Genomic DNA, 17,510 nt, shown 5'->3' on the forward strand with positions numbered 1-17,510 from the left:
TCACCATCCTCCAGTGGGATTGGATGGACGCTCGGTGCCTTGGCAAACTCTGTTCTCAGCAGAACACCCACCTCCCACACACAATTATCAACAACCTCTTTGGCCTTTTCCATCAGCCTGAGTTTCCTGGCTTTCTTTAAGGAATTATCCACTCCTGTTTTCCCCTCAGTCTCCAAACGAGCAGCCTGGAACGTGGTGGAGCACTGCAGTGACCTCAGAGCTGTGACCCTCAGTGACAGCCGAGCCCCACAGTGCTCACTTGTACTGCACCAAGCATGGACTTGGAGACCTATTCCTGACCCCGGGAATGGGACCTGCTTCCCAGGATACTTAAAATATTCAGCTGTAAAAATGTGTTGCACATTTACCTGTGTTCAGGTGAGAAACCTGCTCAGACAGACCACAAACCCCCATTGCTTCCACAGCCTCACAGAGTCCATCCTGAAAATACACTGAGACCTGGATGAGGCACGTCTCAGATCCTTCCACATTCCCACAGACTCTGCCACCTGCCCTGTGCCCAGGGACAGGTTTGTGGCACACCAGACGAGCTTGTCCTCACCTGAGCTCTGTTACATTCCCTGACAAGAGCGGGATCATCCCTTGAGGAGCCACACCTGAAGCAGGGCTGTTCCTCATCCAAGGTCACTGCAGATGGGCTCTTCCCATGGTTTTGTTCATTTATTCCAGCTACATTCCTTTGTCACCAGTCAATGTACAATGGGCAGGAAAAGTCCTGCCCAGCTGTCAGGGAGTGGCTCCATCCCAACGGCAGCGCTTCCGACTCTGGCTGGGGCCACCCCAGCGTGAGGATGTGCCCAGGAAACGGAGCAGGGACACACCTGGATCCATGCAGAGAACCACAGGAGTGAGAACCTCCCCACTCCAACAACAGGCAGAGAGCTCAAGGTCCCTGGCAGTGCCAGAGAAGTCCAATTCTGCTCCAAACCATGAGGATTTATATATTGGACTTGATGAGCTTGGAGGTCTTTTTCAACCTTAATGACTCTGTGATTTACATTTCTGCTACAAGGTCCCAGCTCTGCAGCAAACACCACCCTCCCTGCTCCAACTACCCACCTGGGATGGGAGAAACAGGCAGGAATTACTTCCCAAGCAATCCACTCCTATTAATTCTCCGGGAACAGAACCCAACTGGAAAGCCCGGGTCGGTTTGCCAGAACCACATTTTGGTGGTGGTTTTGATGGCTAAAAGTGCAAGGCAGGCATTCAATCCATAGTGTAGGGTATGGAATCCACCCTGTGCCAGGCCAGGGCCACACTAAGTATGAACCTCTTGGTTTTAGGCATCAAGAGCTCAGTGTTTTTAATGACAGCTGATGCTGGGCTGCAGTCACTTGGCATTTGCTTGGCACGGGACATTTTAAGCTGAAGAGCTGACCATGCAAGCACGACAGACTGAAGAGAAACCCCTCCTGCTAAACTTCCAAGGATATTTGGATCAAAGGCCTCTCCGTCCAGAAAGTTTTTATGAGTGTGAGCAAAGAGCAGCAGAAACACAATTTGCTGAGGTTCAACCCCAAACTCCTGCAGTTTGACACGTGACGTTGGCAGTGATGGTGGTCAGCTTTCCATGCTTCAGGCTCGGAGGTTTTGTGAGACATTTTGCTCCTATCCTTCATTCTTCCAGCAGGTTTCCACTTCCCCTCATTCCTGTGACTCCCCTGGGGAATGAGATCCTCTGCCCACCATCTCCTGGCCCCATTCCTTGTGGCTGGACTCCTGGAGGCCACGGCCCTTGGTCTCGATGGGCAGGAAGCAGGAGGCCAGGGCAGCCAGCAGGCAGCAGCCACTGTAAACCACCAGAGTCAGATAGACTGAGGATTCCAACATCACCTGCAGGAAAAAGGCAGGGAATGCAAAACAGCACCTCACCATGGAAATACAGACACTGATGGAACAACAGGAATTTTAATTGTAGAACTGGGGAAAGAGTTTAACTTGAAGCTTCTGGCAAGGAGGGAGAGGGACATTTTATAGATAGTGCCAGGACAAGGAACAGTGGTTTTAAACTCTCAGAGGACAGAATTAGACTGGATTTTAGGAAGAAATTCTTCCCTATGAGGGTGGGAGGCACTGGCACAGGCTGCCCAAAGAAGCTGTGGCTGCCCCATCCCTGGAAGTGTTTGGATGGGGCTTGGAGCAACCTGGGATAGTGGAAGAAAAGCAGGTTGTCCATCACCTTCATAGAATCATGGAATTGTTAAAGCTGGAAAAGACCTCCAAGATCATCAAGTCCAAGCTTCCTGTGCCTCCAATCTCAGAGGAGAAGGGATTTACCTGTGCAATGAACGGGGTTATGAGGGCTCCCACTCTGGCCATTCCACTGCACGTTCCCAGGCCCAAAGCACGTGTGGCTGTGGGATAAACCTGTGGAGAAAGCATCATCCCATCAATCCCAGTGGGAAGTTCTCCTCCTTCCACTCCTAATGGGAATTAGTAAGTGGTGCCACAGCACATTCTGTTAGACAGTGACAATGGGATCAACTCCAATCTGGGGTGAGGTTCATTGGGAACAGGTCATCAAAATGAATGTCCCACCCTGTTCTCACTCCCCTTAAATATTCCCATCACCACAACATCCCCCTTACCTCAGGAGTGTAAACATAGGCAGCCTGAAATCCTCCTGAAATAAAAGCTCTTGCAATGAAGAGCAGCACAGTAAGAACATTTCTGTGAGAAGAAAGAGGAGAGCAGAGTTTGGGAATGTCCAGTACAATCTGCTGGGTTCACTTAGAATTCACTTTTATTTCCCTCCCAAACTCTGGTGAGAAAACCCAACCCCAGCCTTAAATCTTTCTCCAGCTGAGCACGACCATCCCACGGCCTTTCAAACCACCACTCCCAGTTCTCCCACCACAAACAAGAGAGAACATGGATGAATCCAATACTCCAGATGTTCCCTGTGCTAGACTCACCTTCCAATGCAGAGAAAGAGCAGGAGGCTGCAAAAGGAGAAGACAAGGAAGGACAGGGCCATGGTTTTCTTGCGGCCGATGCGGTCGATGATCCACAGGGTCACCAACACACCTGTGGGAAGAGAGCAGGAGACCCTTGGGAATCGAGCAAAGTGGGGCTGCAGCAAATTTAACACAGCCTGGGTGGTTTAGATTGGAAATTTTGGTCTCTCTTTCCAACCCTCCGCTGGCCCCAGGCAGGGCTGTAGGATGGATTGCTACTGGTGTCATGTGAAACAGGAATTCCGTGTCCCAGCTGCTGAGTCCTGCTCCATGCTCCCAGATCCACAAATCCACATTCCCATCCAGGGATTACTGATGTGAATGCCTAAAACACCTGCTTATGGCTCACTGGAAGAACTTTTGTTCAACTTCTGGCCATTATTCCCTGCTGGATGGAAGGGCTCTTTAGAACATGGTATTTTGTTTCTATTCTGTTATTTAGCTGTTGCCACTGAATTATTTCTCAGCTGCTTTTTGATAGGAAATAGATCAAGCTCAGTAAATCTCACATTGTTATGTCTTCCCTCCAATGCAATTTTCCCAGATCCTTTTGAAGGCTGATGCACAGCAGGAGTGAGGATTATTCCAGCATCAGTGTCACATCCAGAGCTATCCTGTCAATATTTCTCACTCCCCCCTCAGTGTGAGGATCAAACCAGACCTTTCAGCCCAGCACCACTCCAAGGTACACACTCCTTTTTCTGGGAATCCTTCCCAAAATGTCTGTTTGGCTGCACACTCCTCAGGAATGACTGTGCATATTTACCAGTCATCCTTGCAAATTATCATTAATTAAATGGCTTCTCCCTGAGCTTTTAGCCCTGAAATTATGATCCAGAAGAGTGAAAAATCACCTGATCCCTGTCTGTAGTGTTGTTCCAATCAGATGAACACTGATCTGAGGGATCAATGGCTGTTTCACACTACTTTGCTTGCCCTATGCCAGAGTGTCCACTGAAATTCACTGGAATTGCCCGAAAATCACAGGATCGGGACTGAAGCTGGACACAGAGATTTAGGGAGCAAGGTCTCCATGGATTCATTGTACCCATCATCCTTTGAAAATACTTCTGGATAGTCTTTTATGGATAGAAATTCCAGTGTTTCTGCCCCTTGGATTTAGTTGGTTTTCCTCTTCCTGAAGAGGAACCCACAGTCAGAGGGGCCATTCCAGAGCAATGACTGATTTTTTATGGAGTGATCCCAGGCCAGGGAGGACCCAGAGCCACAGCAAGGAGCTCTGAGTGCTGTGGGAAGCATCAGGCCAGACATCCCAGTTCCACTGCTGCTGCCAGAGCCCATTCCCACACCCTGAGCCATTCCAAGGAAAAACTGGGGCTTCTCCTTGCTCCTTACCAGGGAATTCTGACAGGGTTGTCCAGAGCAGGTCGGTGTAATCTTCCTCTGTCAGGTACTCACAGGTCAGGCTGCACTTGGCTTTAACTTCCTGCCTTCTGCTGGATACTGGAGGGAAAAAAGCACAAATATTTAATGTATTTTAAGCAAACTCTTCCCTGTTTACCTTCCTGCTGTATCTCTATCACTCTTACTGCTGAAATTTAGGAAGGGATGCACTGGAAGGACTGGCATGGATTCACTGCACCCACCATCCTTTAAAATACTTCTGGAAAGTTGTTTAGGGATAGAAATTCAAGTGATCCTGCCCCTTTGATTTAATTGTTATTCCTCTTCTGAATGCTTGATGTGCTGCTGGGATGGAATTCAGAGTCAGAGGGGCACTGGAGAGCAATGCTTGGTGATTTTACCTGGAAACACTGATCATTTATAATGTTTTCTGTGACAGGATGTCTCAGCTCAGTGAAAATTCCATCTCCTTATCAGCTGTACAGTCTGAATTATTTTCCAGTCCAAGGCTCAGGACACAATTAATTCCAGTAATTCAGTTTCTCCCAACACAAATTGGGATCCCAACACTTCCCACACTCTGGGAATACTGAATTACCCCATGTCCTTATAAAACCAAGGGTTTTTAAGGGCTGCATCCTTCTCTGGGGAGGCAACACTGAGTCAGAGCTCTCAGAGCTCATCACTGCTCTTCAACCCTGGCACCTGGGGCTGCTCCAATGCTCCCCACCCTCCTTTTATAATTTCCCAACTTTCAGGCAGTTTTCCCTAATTACAAGTGCTCTGAATGCAATCATTCCTCCCCTGGGGAATCAAACTGTTCAAGCCTCTTCTTAACTGAGTCAAAGCACCTTTCTTCCCCCCCCACCCCAAAAATTCTGCAACACAAAGGATGTCGATTTCCCACCATTCTCTTTTTTCTCAGCAGGTTTTCCATCTTGAGAACCCAGGAGCTCCACAGGAGCAGCAGTTTCTCTCTCTCAGAACTAATTAGGCCTGTCAAATCTGCAAACTTATATTGATTCAATCACTTTTTTTTTAAATCAAGAAGAACAAATAACAGGTCTGCCTTGAAGGTTGTCTTGCTGTTTTACATTTTGGGCTCAAAACCACTGCAGGATCTCTCTGCAGTGGGCAGAGATGTGGAAACATTTAAAATAAACTTAAAACTCGACCACATTCCTTTCCCAAAATACCAGCAGAAGGTGATCTGATAAAAGATCTTCCAGCAGTTTTAACAGGACATATGTAGAAAGAAAAGATGGAGCAATACTCACTGCTGCAAACATCTCCTGCTTGGAAGAGCTCTGTAGTTAATAAAACTAACCCATAATAAGAAAAAGCATTGGAAAACCTGCAAGGAAGCAAATGAGAGAGGAAGTTTCAGCTGGTCCAACTTAAAAAAACCACCACGAATCAGAAGTCCTACCTCAAAGCTGTTTCAGCAATCAGAAAATTAAAGGTCAATTTGGGAATGATTGGGTGGTTGAATAAATTACAAATCAATACAGGTTGGGGTTTTTTGGTTGGTTGGTTTTTTTTCTGAGGAGGAAGTTGCTGGATTTGAGTAAAATCCCTTCAATAAACCCCATTTAGAGCTGTGCTGGCACTGAACCTTTAGGTTTTCTCTTACCAAATGAACCAGAGCAACAACGTGGTCCAGCGGAAATGGGGGGTGAAAAGGTCCCTCATTTTGCCTCGGTCCTCCTGTTGGGAACAAGAAGTTGTTGGATGATGAGGGACAGCTAAAGTGTCAAATTCCATCTTGTCTCACGAGTTCAGATCCGGGAATTCTGACCTGAGCTCTTCAGCAACCTCAAGGTTTGGTTTTCTTTCATAACAGTGAGGTTAAATAACATTAATGCCCATTTTAAAGCTGCTTTTTACTTCCAAATGAGAAATTACCTCTTCCTCAGTGGGAAAGAGGCCAAAATGATCAAACCTCATTTTTTTTAATGCCTAGCTGAGACCTTAAAATTGAACAGAACATTGATTATTTGCTTACAAACACCCCTAGTTTCACTGTTACTGTGACCTGCACGTACCTGTCTGGAAATCACCAGTTTTCCCAAGGGCATTGGAGCTCCATTTTCCGTGGCTATCCTCTTCAAAGTGGCCAGAGCTTTCTCCTGGTTCCCAGATAACACATCATACCTGGCACTTTCTGGCAGCCACTAAGGGAGCAAAGCAGGTCACACACACAGGAGGGTGTCACAACCAGCAATGGGATTTTCCTCGGGGGAATCTCAGTGACTCCAGCAGATTCTCACATAACAAAAGGATTACAGGACTAAGCTTGAAGAATTCCAAGAATTATCTCATCAGGCTTTAAAAATTGCAACCCCCCCCACTTTCCCCATGACCTCAGAACTCTTTCCCTTCCGTTCCTCTGGGTTTATCCTTGAGAAGTGTTGGGAATTTTTGCAAGTTTTTGACATGATCCCTTCCCTGTAGGAATGGCAAAGCATCCAGGGCAGATAACAAGATTTTGGCATTCCAAAATTTATGGGTTTAAGCTCCTTTTAATTTAGAACAAGCTTGTGAGCACCTGGATAACCGGAGGTATTTCTGAAAAATTAAGGGAAATTATAAGTGCTAAACCACCTTACAAGGACATTTATCTATGAGGAGACTGAGTGATTGGCAAATATATCACCTAATAAATAATAAAATAAAAAATATATCACTGAAGCTCAGGTTTAACTTATTCTGGAATCTCACCTGCACTCTGCAGATTCTGTCCCTGATTTGGGAGAATTTTTGAGTGGAAATTGATTCTAAAAGTGACAAAATCAAAAGAGCATTAGGGAAAAAGCAACAGCTTTTGGTAAAATGCTGATTCCACTGAGCTTAGTTGAAACAAAGTCATTAAATTGGAGAGGGTTCCAGACCTGATTTCACAAAATTCCAGCCCACCATTGTCCTCCAGCAGTTACATCAACACAGCTCTCCCTGGAATGTTTTTCCCAGCACCCTGTTGAAACTGCATTTTTTGGTCATTATTTCAGTTATTTCACAGAAGAGAGCTCAAAACTGTCCTGATTTTCTTCAGCTGGGTCACAGAATGGGGTAGAGGAGCGGGAATTGCAGGAATTCACATGAATCCTTGAGGAATACCTACAAAACACAGGCCAGCAAAGAGCAGGAGTGGGAGGGCAGAGAGGATGAGGAGCCAGCGCCAGCCAAGTGTGGGCATCACCACCACTGCCAGGAGCACTTCAAACACAGTCCCAAGGGCCCAGAACACCTGGAAGAGGGAAAACCAACAACAAAATGAGGATAGGAGTGCCCCCAAGGCCTCCTCTTTGGAGCATTCCAGGCTGTGGTCAGCAGGGATGGCGGGAGAGAGAAATTCCAGGAGTGCCAATTCTGCCTTGAAATGTGCCAAGGACAAAATTCTGCCCCGTGTGACTGTGACACATTGGAATGAAGATGTGGAGCTGAATTTAGCACTGCATTTGTGGGGCTGTCAGCCCTCCAAATCCATCACTGAGATGAGTTTCACCACAAAATCATGGATACCCAGTTCCCACCTTGTGCTCACTCTGCAGCCCTGGGTGCAAACTAATTTGGAAAAAGGCAAATTCAGCACCAAGAGTGGAGTGTGACAAGAAAAATTTCTGCTGCTTTTGGAGCTGGGCTGGTCCCAGAGCTCAGGAGTGACTCAGCTCCACACCAAGGTGGACAGGCAAGGTCTGGCTGCAGCTCTGAGGGGATTTCCAGGCAGGAGGATGGAAGGGATGTGGCCAACAGAAGGATTTATCCCTCGAGGATCAGAATGCAGCTACTCACCTCTATTAATAAAATGCATTTTGCTCTGGCTTTCATTGGAAGGAATTCAGCATATAAAGTTACCCTAAAAGAGGGAACAGAGAGGAAAATGTCAGGTTAGCACAGAGAGGAAAATGCCACAGCAGACAGAGGTTCAAAATCCCCTTTGCCTCTTAATTAAAGAGCTAAACCCAGAGCAGTAACTCAAAGCTCTCCCTATCCCCAGAGCCAGCCAGGCTCTGACACTGGGTCACACTCCCCTTCCACTCCAGAACAAACCCTCCAACATTGAAAGAGAGGACACAATCTGTTCTTTTTGTGTGGTTTTGTGGCCCCACAGTTGTCAGTTAAATGCAGATCTTGATGCTTATGTTCTCATAGCCCTGCTCTGAGCCAGAGCACCATTTAAAATACCATTTTATCTGCTATTTTCAGTGTGGTCCATGAGAATTCAACACAAACTCTTGCTGGATAAAGAATTCCTTCAGGGCTTTACAACTGGCTCAGAGAATTCCCATCAGTCTCTTGTGCCAGGGTTCAATTCTCCAAGAGGGGAATACTTTCATGTCACTGGTATAAAATAATTTGCATTCTTTTATTGTGGGATTCAAAGAGCAACCACTGAGGCTTTTTTTCATGCCTGTGCCAAGGAGTGATGGCAGAGCTTCTCCAGGAGGAATTCCTGAGGGGGAATTCAGGCAGCAGCCAGTCCAGGCTCTGCCATCTCCTTCAAACTGGTAAGGCTTGGCTTTGCTCTGTTTGCATTCCATTGACTCAGCCTGTTCCTGCCTCCAAACTCCTCAGGCTTCCTTTGAGGTTTGCGACAAAATTCCTACTAACTTCAAGAGTGGATTGATCTCTGAGGAGCTGCCCAGGACTCAGTTCATGGAAAGTATAAAGTTTCACACAGTATCTCATTCAAGCAGTGATTTAGGGAACTCAAATCATGTCTTGAAGTATAGCTCAGGTCCCTCTGTAGTGCAGAGAAAACAGGAGCTGGTGAATGACCCTAACAAAAGAAGGACATGGAATTGTTGGAGCCAATCCAGAGGAGGAAATGACACTCATTCCATGGAGATCCAGGCACTCACCTCCAAAATCACACAGCCTGCTTAAGGATATCAGAAAGGAACTACTTTTCATCCTGCTTCATCCATGTTTACCCCTCTGTCAAATAAATCCTTGTTCTAGTCAGAACAGGAAACAGACTCAGGGAGGATGGGATCCACTTGGAGATCTGTAACTGGCTCTGTTTTTTCTCTCATGAAGACACAACCTCAGTGAGCCAAGTCAAGTGGCCCTGGCTGGGATGTACCTGCAGCTCTGGATTTTTTATCTGGGAGTGGCAATGGAAAAGCCACTGACTTGCTTTGGGAAGGAATCTGTGAGCCATCAGTCCAAGTCAGGCTCTGCCTGCTCCAAAATAGCACCTCCAGAAGGCAAAATATCAATTATTGATAAGGATAAAAGACTACCCAGAGAGAGAATGGCTGTACCCTTCCCTTTACATTTCTAATTAAAAGCCATGGGCAGGGTTATTTATTGCAGGTGGAAAATTTATGGATCCCTCTCTTCAGTGAAAGGAACCACACAGGGATAGAGAAATATCCTGACACTGCCTTCTCCTTCTGAGCCATCCCAGCATCTCCAGTGCTCCAGGTTTGGGCTGGGTGGGCTTGGAATTCCAGCTCAGGGTGAGATGGGGAAGTTCAGGCTCTGACTGAACAATAATCTGGGGTTTTACAATCACAGTCAGGGCTCAGCTCTGCCTCTAAATGTTGGTGTTTAGGTCATGACCTGCCTTGCAACAAGGCCAAGGGTTGGGGTCGCTGAACAGAAACCAGACTTCAGTTTGACATGAGAATTTTGTAAGAAAGAAATAGAAATGAGGAAGTTTGGATTTGTGAATATTTACTTACGACTGAGGCACTCCTCCAATCCCAAAGCCCACCAGGCCCCTCAGCACCAGGATCCAGCTGTAAATGGGAGCAAATCCACTGAGGATTCCGTAGTAGAGAGTCCACAACACGCTGATCTTTAGGCCCTGCGTTCAGCAAGAATTAAAAATCACTGTAACACAAATTAAAGTGTAAAACAGAGCTTCAAATGCCTTGTATTTCATAGGTGCTCAGTCCTGGATGTGCTTAATGCTGCTTTGTACATGTGGACATTTGGGAACACAAAATCCTAGAATGGGTTGGGTTGGAAGGGACCTTAAAGTTCATCCCATTCTACCCCCTGCCACGGGCAGGGACACCTTCCACCATCCCAGGGTGCTCCAAGCCCCATCCAACCTGGCCTTGGACACTTCCAGGGATCCAGGGGCAGCCACAGCTTCTCTGGGCAGCCTGTGCCAGTTGCACTGAAATGTCCACGCTGCAGAAATGTTGGGATATATCCCAGTAGGAGCTGCAGACTTACTGTTTTCCTCCCATACTGGTCTGAAATGTTTCCCCAGAGCGTGGAGCTGGACATCATTCCCACAAACACCACCTGTGAAACAGCAGGAAAAAAAATCTTTCCCTTAACAAGTGAAAATTCCAGTGTGACACACACAGAACACAAACTTCCAGTGAAAACAGGACATTTCAGCCCAAAACAGAGTGAGATGTGCAGGAGGTCAGAGAATGGTGGGGTTGGAAAGGATCTTAAAGATCATGCAGTTCTCTTTGGGTTGGAGCAGGCAAGCAACAAAATGCCTCCTCAAGTCAGCTTTGCATTAAAAGATCCACCAGTGACAACCCAGACAGTCCCAGTTTGGGCTGGACTGGGCACACTGGTATTGTCCCATTGTGAGTCCAGCCCTGGAAGACACAGAGCTCTCCAATTCCAAGGAAAATATTCCTGAATAAAAGCAGAGGAGCTGTTGGTTGAGATCTGCATGGCAGAGCTCTCCTCCAGCCCCCTACCACCATCCTCAGCAGCTCTCAGGTTTGAAGGGAGACAAAATTACACCTTGAAAGTTTAGAAAAGTCTGAAGTGTGGAAGAAAATACCCTGAAGCCTTTTCAGAGGTGACACTCTCATGCTGAGCTGCAAGAAGGACCCTCTGCATTCAGGGGTAGGACATTCACGGGATTCAAGGACATCATTTCAATCTGCTGAGCATTTCTACCATTTTACACAATCAAAGGGCATGAAAAATAAAGGAGAAAGAAATGCAGGGAATAAAATCCCTGCATTACCAATGGCCTATGCTGAGAGAAGAGTCCCAAATTTGTTTTTTTATCCCTAAAGGCATTGCAGGATTCCAAAATCACAGCACCATACTTGGAGGTGGTGTTATAAGATCTCTGCTTCCAAAGATCACTGGATAATCCCAGAATCATTTGGGCTGGAAAAGACCTCTGAGATCATTGAGTCCAATATCAAAAATCAACTGTTTGTTCTCTCTCAGGGCTCTCAGTCTGTCAGAGAGCTGAAATGTGGGGAGAGAGAAAAAATTTCAAGCAAGGTAATAAAAATTCATTGTTCTTTTAAAATTAATCAAATAGTTTGAATTTTAGGATGAATCTGAGTGAATTCATAGATTCTCCTGGAAATTACATGAAACTTGGAGCCTGCAACTTGCAAAGTGCCCTCAGTTGTCACCGAATTTCATTACTTCAATCTTTTAAAAAAACCCCTCCTATAAATCTCTTTTAAAAACTCCTATAAACTTCCAAGCTGAAGGCAATCTGCAAGTGCCACAAAGAGATTGAATTTTGGGGGACACAAAGCAAAATGTCTGGATAACAATGATGGAAAAAACCTCAGGGAAGACAGGAGCTGTCAGATATTTTTCCTACCGAGGTGAGCAATGCAACCTGCCAGCTGGGTAAGCGCCACTCACAGTGCAGCTGAGGAGCAAGGATACTTAAAATCATCATTTCCATGGCATCTGCCATCTGTAGGGGGAAGAGAAAGCAAAATCAACAGCTGCCTGCAAATCAGGTGGATTTAGGAGTCAGTAATAGGCCGTGGTGACATTACTGTGCCATTCCCACCTTGTGGTTGAACAAAATATTTAACATTTAACCTCATTTCTGGTTGTCAGCACATTTAGTAACTCTGGCAGAGAGGATCCAAAGAGCCAAATCCAAGGATTTTGGGGAGCTTTGGCTGGTCAGTGACTCGGGTTCAGTCACTTCCAGAGTGCAAATTCCAGCTTTCAGCTCCTTTGCACATGGATTCAGTCAGGATTGTTTAATACCTTGTAACCTATTCCCTTAAACACTCCTGGATTTGGATAGATCACCTGCAAAGCAAATTCCACAGCTGATTTAGGATCTAAGCCATGGCAGATTCCAGCCTTTTACATGGATAAAAGCCAGTAAATACAGCTCCAGGTATCAGGATCCTAAAATACACCACAGGAGGTGGAAAACAGAGCTTCAGGAAGAGCAGAAAAATGGAAACCAAGACTTTTTTTTGTTGTTCATATCAAGGTTAAAAGTGGAAGTGCTGGGCTGCTGTTCCTCTGAAACTGAGATTACAGCAATCCTGACTGATACAGACAACAGAGATTGCAGCTGATGGGAGGAATGTGGCAAAATCACTGCAGGAAACCTCAGGTTCTGCAGGAGTAGCCTGGAATCTCTTTCATTCGAAACCAAATTTGAAGTGGGGAATCAAAATGGGTTTCCAAACCCTGGTTTCTAAAAACTTCAGAGACAAAGAAATCCATCACTACCCCTCACAACAAGGCTGAGTCCTGCTGTTATTGTAGAATTTCCAGTAAAATTCCTGCTTTCTTGTACATTTATCTGTTGGGAGACTCTCAGTCCCCATTATTTGAAATCCCTGAGTTTCTCTAAGAGATGACCATGCAACAGATCCTGATCCCAGTTACTTGCCCATGCTAATCCAGTGATGACAGAGAGCTTCCACTGGAACTTCCCAAATCCAATGGCTTCCACCGCATCTTCCACCATGAAAGTATCTGGAGAGAAAACAATTCCAGTGGATTCCTTTCTAATAAAAGCCAGCCCTTGAGAGAGAATTTTTCTGGTTTAATTGCTAATTAATTGGTTAATCTGCTGAGATCTCAAATATCTAACAGAGCTACTTAGTTTTTATACAGTTCCTACTCAAGAAAATCTCTGTGTTCTTCCAAAGCCAAAATAATCCTAATTATTCCTAGAATATTTTAATCCCATGGAGGTAAATCACTGTGGCACCCACAAATTCAACCCATGTTCAGCCTCCTCCTCCATGGAGTGACTCCTCCAGCCACTGAAGTGGGGAGAAACAGCTCTGCCACAGCCCACAGCAGTGCTAGGAGCTGCAAGGAATATTATAGTGCAACCTGTCATTACTTAAATCAAGAATTTCTCCAAAAGACACAAATCTTAAACCCTGCTTTTGTTAAAAATGCTGCTGGTTGTTTCCCATCCACTGCCATGACCTCTTTAGTTTGTTCCAGCTGAAGGTGCTGAGATGTCTCAAATTCCTTTGCTCAAATGCCTGATGAAATGACCAAGAAAAGCACATTTTTGGTATTTGAGTTGTTTAAATCAATTTAAGTCTCACAATTCTAACACTCACAGCACTTTGAAAAGGACATTCCTCAGCAAAGCTTTGGCTCAGAGCTGTGAGATCCCCACAACACCACAAACCAGGAGGAAATCAAACCAAATCTAAGGGATGAAGCACAGCACAGAGGTCCATAAATAAGATTAATACCAGATTTTCACGCCGTGCTAAGACAAACCCAATATTTCTCACCTCTCCTAAAGCAGTGCTGCCTCCAGGCAGGAAGCACAGGCTGGGATGGACATTCCTGTTGTCCTCTAGGAAAAGAGGAGACAGGAACTCTGCAGATTCATCTCAACCTTGAAGGAGAGCCAGGTGTAGCTGCTCCAGCAGCACTGAGCAGTTCCAGAGGGAACTAAGGCAAATTCCAGTGTGGAAAAGGGGCTGGCAGCTGGATCCACAAGTCCCTAACAGGAGTATCCAGCAGGGGGGGACACAAAAAGGAACACAAGGAGCATCCCACAGGGAATGGGCTGATCAAATCCTGATTTTCAGCTGTAACAGAATTTCCCTGTGTTACTATTTTTATCTGGGGATCCTTAACTTCTCCAAACCCCCTGTACCCAGCCTGACAGGGATGAAGAGGCCAAACCTTTCTCCCCAACCTTCTCCTTGCAGGAAAACAAGAGAGCTTGCTCACCATCCGTGGGGTTGGAAAATTCCTTGGGCACTGCAGCTCCATCCCCCAGCTCCACGGGCTCCAGCTCTGTCCTCACCCCCTCGATCTGCACCTCGTGCTCTCCCGAAATTCCATCCTCGTCCGACCTCGAGCTCTCCCCGGTGCGGCGGAACTTCACCACCCTGAAACCACAGAATCTGGGATGGATCCTTCCAGGGGTCTTTTCCAGCTTGGAGCTGTGCTTGGTGAGTCTTGAAGCCCTGTTTAATCAAGCAGCATCCAGGTTTCTCCTCATTCCCCGTCTCCATTCTCCACAGGGAATGCTGGGATTTGTGTTTGGATCTGGTTTTGGGGTATCCTACGTTGGGATGGGATTTAATCCTTGTCCTCGGATACAGAGGTTGTTATTGTGCTAGCCACAAAGTTATAAAACCACAGAGGTCATAAAAATATGATGGAATGATGCATATTTAATGAGATCCATGTTTTGTGTGCCTGGATTTAATTGGGAATTAGGCATTGCCACGTCATTGATTTTCAGGGGTTTTGTCCTGGCAGGAAGAGCCCAAATTCCATTTTCTGAGTTGTTTTTGTGATTAAAAGTGAAACTCCTGAAATGCACCAGAATTTGAAATATTATTTAGTGAGTGACAATTAATGAGCTCATTCAGGGAATGGATGGATTTTTTTCCATCAGGATACTGATTCTGTGACTCGGCTTTCATCTTAAACAGAATTATTTAATAGCATGTAATTCATTAAATATCTGTATTTTAAGCCCAGAATTTGCTAAATTGACACAGCTTTGATGTTTTGCTCAGAGTGATTTGCTTCCTTTCCACAGAGAAGGTTCTTTTCCCATCTAGGAAGTTTCCTGTGGCCAAAGATTTGGGAACAGATCCACCAGATTTAACAGAACAGATCCCTCAAGCTTCCTTCACTTTATCTACAGCACAGTGTAACTTTTTCCCCTTGGAAAGCGACAATTCCCTGGATTTAAGTGAAATCCTTTTCTTTGGAAATAGATTAAATTATCACAGAATCACAGGGACCTTAAAGATCGTTCCAGCTTTGGAGGTGATGGATCCCATAAAATCTGAGAACCACAAATCCAGGCAGAGATTGCCAGGTTCCTCAGCACAGGAAATAAAAATACAGGTGTGTAATTTAGGAATATGTGAAACAAACTGATACAAATGACAGAAAAAAACCTCCACGGGGATCATTTTTATTCCACACTTGCCAAATTTTTCACATCTGGGACATCTCAGGGAGCTGCTGCATTTATTTGCAAGATCTCACAGCACCAAAACACCTGCACTGGAAAGTCCTTTGGGACGTATTCCCAGGTTTTGTCCTTAAAAATGGGGGAAAAAGCTCAATAAAATTCTTTTCCCTGACGAGCTGAAGGCATCCCAGCGAAGGATTGGAAAAGAACTGGAGTTCACGTCCGTTTTCCCAACTTATCAGGAATGTTATGGGACAAGGTGCTCTGTCATTGACAGGAGCTCATGAATATTTAACAGCGACTTGAAACATTCATTCCCTGCCTTGCAGAGCCCAGGATTTATAAATAGGAAGATGTTGCAAAACACCTGAGAATGGAGCATTAGGAAAAAACGGGGTTGGTTTTTAAGGAAGCGTTTGGCATTGAGGGATAAGGAAGGAATTCCTGGCGTTAAATGTACTAAAGATTTTATCAGGTTTGGGGTTGTTTCTTTTTTGGGGTTTTTTTTTTGCACAGATCCAGCACCCACATTCCTGGCAAAAATCAGCATTTTCCTTGTGCAGCAGCGTTTGCCTTTCCCAGAATCACTGGGAATGCCGACGGTCTCCCCAACCCCACCTTGGCAGGGCAGGTTCTGCTCTGCAATTCCTCCCTGCCAGGGAGGAGGATGGGGAGGAAGAGCCTCCCCAGCACACAGCGTTATTTACAGATAAACCCCCCCTGAAAAGGCAATCCCGACGTCTCCTCTCCCAAAATCTCCTGGCACTTGCACGGTTTTATCCCACCTCTGCTGATTTTTCACCACCATCAAATCCACGCCGAGAAAACCCCCCCCGAAATGAGTGAATTTATGTAACAAACAGCTCCCGCATCCCTCGGGATGCCGGACCCGGGCAGCTCCACCGGGAAAATGGCCTGCTTCCCGGGGGCCTAAGCCTCCTCCCGGCAGAATTCCCCGGACCCCGCCGGCATTCCCGCGGCCGGAGGGGCAGGAGCCCCCCCGGCGCTACTCACGGCAGCTGCTTCAGCTGGAACAAATCCTCCTCCATGGCCGGGCGGCGGCTGCGCTCATCGCTCCCGCATGGCGGGCTCGGGACGCGGGATGGAGCGGCGGGAGCCGCGGAGAGAGAGGCGGGATGGAGCGGCTGGGGATGCTGGAGAGGCTGGAGAGGCTGGAGAGGCTGGAAAGGCTGGAGAGGCTGGAGAGGCTGGAGAGGCTGGAGAGGCTGGGGATGCTGGAGAGGCTGGAGATGCTGGGGATGCTGGAGAGGCTGGAGAGGCTGGGGATGCTGGAGAGGCTGGAGATGCTGGGGATGCTGGAAAGGCTGGAGATGCTGGGGATGCTGGAGAGGCTGGAGAGGCTGGAGAGGCTGGAGAGGCTGGGGATGCTGGAGAGGCTGGAGAGGCTGGAGATGCTGGAAAGGCTGGAGATGCTGGGGATGCTGGAAAGGCTGGAGATGCTGGGGATGCTGGAGAGGCTGGAGAGGCTGGGGATGCTGGAGAGGCTGGAGATGCTGGGGATGCTGGAGAGGCTGGAGAGGCTGGAGAGGCTGGAGAGGCTGGGGATGCTGGAGAGGCTGGAGAGGCTGGAGATGCTGGAGAGGCTGGAGATGCTGGGGATGCTGGAAAGGCTGGAGATGCTGGGGATGCTGGAAAGGCTGGAGAGGCTGGGGATGCTGGAGAGGCTGGGGATGCTGGAGAGGCTGGAGATGCTGGGGATACTGGGGATGCTGGAGAGGCTGGGGATGCTGGAGAGGCTGGGGATGCTGGAGAGGCTGGAGAGGCTGGAGAGGCTGGGGATGCTGGGGATGCTGGAGAGGCTGGGGATGCTGGAGAGGCTGGAAAGGCTGGAGATGCTGGGGATGCTGGAGAGGCTGGGGATGCTGGAGAGGCTGGACAGCTCCGCAGGAACCGCCGGCCCGCGCGCACCCGCTCGGCTCGGCTCGGCTCGGCTCGGCTCGGCTCGGCTCGGCTCGGCTCGGCTCGGCCCGGCTCGACCCGGCTCAGCGCGGCTCGGTGCAGCACAGCTCGGC

At 47.2% G+C, this 17,510-nt stretch overlaps 1 protein-coding gene across 1 annotated transcript; it reads right to left on the minus strand.

Moving 5' to 3' along the window:
• Positions 1 to 1,668: 1,668 nt before the first annotated feature.
• SVOP (SV2 related protein) lies at positions 1,669 to 16,551 on the minus strand (the record flags this gene model as incomplete). Its single annotated transcript, XM_082293289.1, has 16 exons — positions 16,492 to 16,551; positions 14,271 to 14,431; positions 12,952 to 13,037; positions 11,905 to 12,003; positions 10,539 to 10,610; positions 10,037 to 10,161; positions 8,139 to 8,202; positions 7,468 to 7,593; positions 6,392 to 6,520; positions 5,980 to 6,053; positions 5,624 to 5,700; positions 4,338 to 4,445; positions 2,940 to 3,051; positions 2,613 to 2,694; positions 2,302 to 2,391; positions 1,669 to 1,857 (listed from the first exon to the last, which is right to left on the minus strand). The coding sequence occupies exons 1-16, from the start codon at positions 16,524 to 16,526 to the stop codon at positions 1,669 to 1,671; spliced, it is 1,629 nt and encodes a 542-aa protein (XP_082149415.1). The 5' UTR covers positions 16,527 to 16,551.
• Between the last annotated feature and the right edge of the window lie 959 nt (positions 16,552 to 17,510).

This window comes from Coloeus monedula (assembly GCF_965178545.1).
Source record: "Coloeus monedula genome assembly, chromosome: 18".
Lineage (NCBI taxonomy): Eukaryota > Metazoa > Chordata > Aves > Passeriformes > Corvidae > Coloeus > Coloeus monedula.